This window comes from Clupea harengus, chromosome 16 (genome assembly GCF_900700415.2).
Source record: "Clupea harengus chromosome 16, Ch_v2.0.2, whole genome shotgun sequence".
In the NCBI taxonomy this organism is placed as follows: Eukaryota; Metazoa; Chordata; class Actinopteri; order Clupeiformes; family Clupeidae; genus Clupea; species Clupea harengus.
Genome location: NC_045167.1, coordinates 27,605,820 through 27,610,819, shown reverse-complemented (window position 1 = coordinate 27,610,819; position 5,000 = coordinate 27,605,820). Strand labels below are relative to the sequence as shown.

The following is a 5,000-nucleotide window of genomic DNA, read 5'->3' as shown; positions in this document are numbered from 1 at the left end:
GGAAACAGAACTTGAACTGGAGCTACAGTGATCACCCTGATAGCAAAAGGCCAGTGGACTACTGTTGGTCCGCTGAGAGCAGAGCTGGCGGTCCGCTGATTTGCTACTCGCTTTCAAACATATTTTGCTTTACTCAATTATACTTCTTCCGTCATTTTCTCCGACCCTTAACATGTCATAGATATTACCACTGCGTACGGTAAGTCTTTAATTGACCAAGTCATTTTCACCTTGACTGCCTTCTAGGTATTATGAACTTCTGTTTTGCGGATGTGAGTTACGAACAGGGCAGGCGATTGCTATAGGCGAACTAGGCGACTGCCTAGGGCGACAAATGGGTTGGGGGCGCCCTCTAGCGTCGCCCTTGGACCTACTTCCCATTAATCATAGTTAGAATAACAAGCAAATAAAAACATGTTTATTAATCATGATCATCCGAGGGCGCCCCTTCAGCCCTACGTTTACTTCAACCTGATTTTTAGATTGAATTGATGGTTATTGTCGATAGGGGGGGCGGTTGCGTTAAGTTACATTACGTTAGTTATGTGAGGGCTCCTGCACACTGCCAGGGTGGGGTGAGCCGTGAGCGTGTCAGCTACGTGACATTCGCAAAAATGAAGCGGTCAATACCATCTGGAGCACAGGGACGAAAACGAAGAAAGGAAGAAAAGGAAAAGAAAGCCAAGTATAGAGGTAAGTCTTCTCATCTCAGCCATTAAGGTGTCAAACGAAATACATGTAGTATTGTGCATCACCTAATATTGGACGTTTCATTGCTGTCACTTAGGCTAGCTATTTTGCTACGTAGGCTATTACTAGCAAACGTAACTTCACTGATAACCTACATGGATGTAAATGTCAAAAGACCAGTATCTGGATAACGTATGCTAGTTATGAAAAGTACAGTTGCTGTCTACATTAATTATAAATGGCATAAGTTCTGTTTAGTGACTGTTCACAACTAGCAGGTGCACACACAGTAACCATTTTGGGGATAGTGGTGGTGTTCACCCTTCTGTACAGTTCCTCCCCAGGAATATACTAAACATTTTGTTTATTTTTGTTTTAAATTGGCCAGATGCACTCAGGCAATTTTTGCAGAGGCCGCTGTAGAAAGGACGCCTGATTCGCCTCCCTCTGAACTTTGTAAGTAGCCCACACAACTAGTACTACTGTTGCTGTTTTTGTTATTGTTATTATTATTAGCAATTATTACTTTAATAATCACATCACATTAATACTACTAATTGTAATCAGTAGCCTAGTATTATTTAGCCTTGTGGCAGTAATTGTAATATATCTACTACAAGTTACATGGTCAGATAAAATGTATTTGTACAATGCAACTATGTGGTAGGATGATAGAAATGACCAAATGCAACTGTGTAACGAACAGCATGGATGAACTCTGTGTTTAAATACAGCTGCAGGAGAAGGGACATCCAGTAGTACTCAAGGGGCCAGTAACACACAGGCCAGGAACACACAGCCTGCATCAGGTGAGTCTATTTAATAGTATTTATTCAAGCCACATCCATACTTTAAAGTACAATAGAAACATGTTAGCATGTATTAAATACAATAGCTTGTTTTCTTAAAGAAGTTCAACCACATTCATGATCATTTCACTTATTATATTAAACACTGCTTGTCTGGCTATACAATATGCTTGAATACAGGTGAAGGTGAAGGGACATCCAGGACCACATCAAGCACTCTGGGCACCAGTGAAACTACACTGCCGCCTGCAGACACCTCACCCTCCACAATTCCTGCTATCCAGGGAGAACCTATAGATCCTGCTGACTGGCCAGCTGTGATCCGGTAAGGACAGAGTGAGTTTGCAGAGGACCATACCAGACCAGTCCAGACTTTACATTTCCAAAAAGAGATGATGGGAGAAGCTGCCACCACAACCACTTCTACAGGAAATTAGTAAATGGGGAGAAAATCAAGAGAAGCTGGCTTGTATATTCAAGGAAAAAACAATACTCTGTATTGCTTCTGCTGCAAGCTCTTTTCACAGAAAAATGACCACCTCATTAGGAGTGGCCTAAATGACTGGAAGAATTGTAGTGAGGTATTTGAGATATTTTGTAGAGGTACGTACAGTATCCATAAAAGCACTTTTGTTTGTAGAGGGTATAGTTAGGGTATAGAGGGTCATAATTTTGCTTAAATGTCCTTACAGGTGCTTAAGAGTGTTTTGCACAGTTTATGGAGTTAACTTAATCCTAACTTTGAGTGTGTAATAAATTATTTAAACTAATAAAAAAGAAAATGTTCTGAAACTATTCTGGTGTTTGTTGTCCATGCAACATTTATTGTTGAACTGCAATGTAGAATAGTATAATTATAAGTGGGTGAAAAAACTGCTATACAAAGTTAAGTGATGTTAAGTATTGTGTGTGGATGGGGGGGGGGCGCAAAACTCAATCTCGCCTAGGGCAACCAAAGGGCTAGAGCCGGCCCTGGTTACGAATTCCAGGAATTGCTAACATTTAATGTAATTTTCTTAATATCTACGCCCAGTTTCACTAAAGATACTGGTGGTCCGAGACCTGACCAGTGGGGGACACCACCAGTGCGGTACCGACCCGAATCCACCGCTGGACCGATATGGACCGATATATATAGCCTCGCTATCCGGGCAGAGCAGATCCAGAACTACACATCTGCCGTTCAGCTTAGAAAGTAGGCCAGTCATCAAAAGCATTTCATCCTTAAAACCTGTCGGTCACCTGTTACTCAACTTTGAATTAGTGTCTAAATACAGTTAGTATACAACGTTTGATACTTGGACTCTATGTAGCCTAATAAGCATCGAGTTGAGTTGAGTTGATTCACTTTGCCTTACTATCAACACTATAACAATAACAATACTATTAGCAGCTCACAAAGCAGAATATATTGTTACATTCTCTTCCGATATCAAGCTGGAGTATCCTATCAGACGTTCCAAAGTCCTCTAAACATGTGTCCTGTCCTCCTAGTAAATATGAGTGTTATGTAACAGACGTGTGGTTAGGGTTAGTCTATGCGGGTGAGGTTACCTATAGAGGCTCGGCTCGCGAGCACGGCGGCTGTCAGCGCTCCTGCCGAGGATCCGTAGATGTTCGCGGCTCCATGGACGAACTCAGGGGCTTGTTCCAAGAGACAGCTGGCCACCCCAATGTGATAGACCCCCAAAAACCCACAGCCGGCGAAAGACAAGTTCCAGTGGTCTTTACCCGCGAACATCATATAGAGGACAGAGCAACCGAAAACAAAAGAAAGAAAAAAAACTTCAGTTCTCCCTCAGCGAAAGCGCCCCGTGACACACATGCCTCCTGCACCCGCGCACTCGAAGACGTCTCGGACTTCTGGACTGAGAGCACACACACACACACACACCAAAGCCATAGCATGACAGACCGCAGCTCGCCCCTCCCCTCCACCCGCCTGACCAATAAAACCGTCTCCTGCTGCTGCGCACTCCGCCTCCCAGGACTGGGCTCGAGGCACGGCAAGTTTCAGCACACACACGTCTCCGCGTAATGTGCGTCGACAGGCTATAATAGTCATATATATATATATATATATAGTCATATACTGCACACTGTCACACGTCATCTTTAGTAGCCTAAATACCATACAATCGTTAACATAGACTCCGGTTATAGGCTCAGATTTTTCAAATACCATGGAGAGCTCTTTCAATACAGCTAATGTGTTGGTCTTCTTGTCATGACTTGGTTGTAATCAATATGGGAGGTCCGTGTGTAACTGCCGTAATGCCAGTGAGGTGTGTGTGTGTGTCGGTAATGACCGAGCCTTCTCCGGGCGCCGCCCCGTGCTCGCGCGCTGGTGCTGATGCTGATTCCAGGAGGCGCGCGCATCACCTACACAGTCTTATGACATCATTTCTTTACAGTACGATTGGCTGAAGCTCAATGCGCCTGCGTGTCTCGTTGCATCCTTGCCAAAACATTGTGGGCTGCAGAAAAACAGTGCCTTTTCTCGCCGAATTAAAAACAACAGCATTATTTTTGCTCTATATTTATAAGTCTTGAGCATGGCAGAGAGCGAAGTGGACACGCCAAGCACCCCGATAGAATACGAGAGCAAATACTTCGAGCATCATGGAGTTCGCCTGCCTCCCTTTTGCAGGGGGAAGATGGACGAGATTGCCAACTTCTCGCTCCGAAGTAGCGACATATGGATCGTCACTTATCCAAAGTCAGGTAGGCCTAAGGAAAAAAGCCTTTATCCGGTGTCTCGCGCAGGGCTCGCTCCGTGGTCTTGTGTTGGAGGCGTAAGATGGGTCTCAAGTTTACCTGAAGAGGCCAATCAAATACAATTCCCGTTCTGTCGGGGTCCTTAGTTCGTGTTACATTCTGTTAAAACATTCTCCTCTGTGTCGACACTATTTGAGACTGGGTCCGCTCTCGCGTCATCCTATGTATCTGTTTGTGGTTACATTCACTAGTAATAAAACAGATGCGGATCGCACCTATATGAGATTACATAACGCGGTTATCAGTTGTTTTATACCGCGCAATGTACATTTCCATCCGGTTTCACCGGGCTTCCTTATTAGGTTGCCTTATTAGGCGTCCTTATGGGGTTAGGTTTCCTTACGAGGCGCTCACGGTGCTCATCGACACACAAATAACAACACATAGATGTAAGTATTAGGACAGGCTACTTACTTACAGCTGAACGGCGTGCGTGTCTAATACGATACATATACATTAAAGACAAATTCAGGTATATAAGGTTCATATTTCTTGTATTGTTTATTTGACAAGGTTTCTGCTCTGTTTGTGGCAATACTATCTTTCCATTCATAGCGTCTGGAAATGGGATATGTGTGTGTGTGTCTGTGTGTGTGTTTCCATTCATCGCGTCTGGATATGGGATCCAGAGAGCGAGTCAGTGAAATATGATGTGAATGATGTTTGTGTCCGATCTGTAACAATCTCTATTCGCCATATCCTGCTACACTGTTGACATGGTAT

General features: G+C 43.8%; 2 protein-coding genes across 3 annotated transcripts in view; one reads left to right on the top strand and one right to left on the bottom strand.

The window, feature by feature from the left end:
* Window positions 1-3,426, bottom strand: part of pnpla3 (patatin-like phospholipase domain containing 3) — a 17,681-nt gene extending 14,255 nt beyond the window's left edge. The window contains exon 1 of the mRNA XM_031582778.2: window positions 3,054-3,426. Coding sequence (XP_031438638.1) covers window positions 3,054-3,243 — 190 coding nt within the window. The 5' untranslated portion in view covers window positions 3,244-3,426. The remainder of the gene's footprint in view (window positions 1-3,053) is intronic.
* A 491-nt stretch (window positions 3,427-3,917) lies between these two features.
* Window positions 3,918-5,000, top strand: part of sult4a1 (sulfotransferase family 4A, member 1) — an 18,367-nt gene continuing 17,284 nt past the window's right edge. Inside the window, exon 1 of one of the 2 annotated variants that reach the window (XM_031582780.2) lies at window positions 3,918-4,223. In XM_031582780.2, the coding sequence (XP_031438640.1) occupies window positions 4,055-4,223 (169 nt within the window). In that variant the 5' untranslated portion in view covers window positions 3,918-4,054. The remainder of the gene's footprint in view (window positions 4,224-5,000) is intronic. The other variant, XM_031582779.2, reaches the window with a different exon arrangement.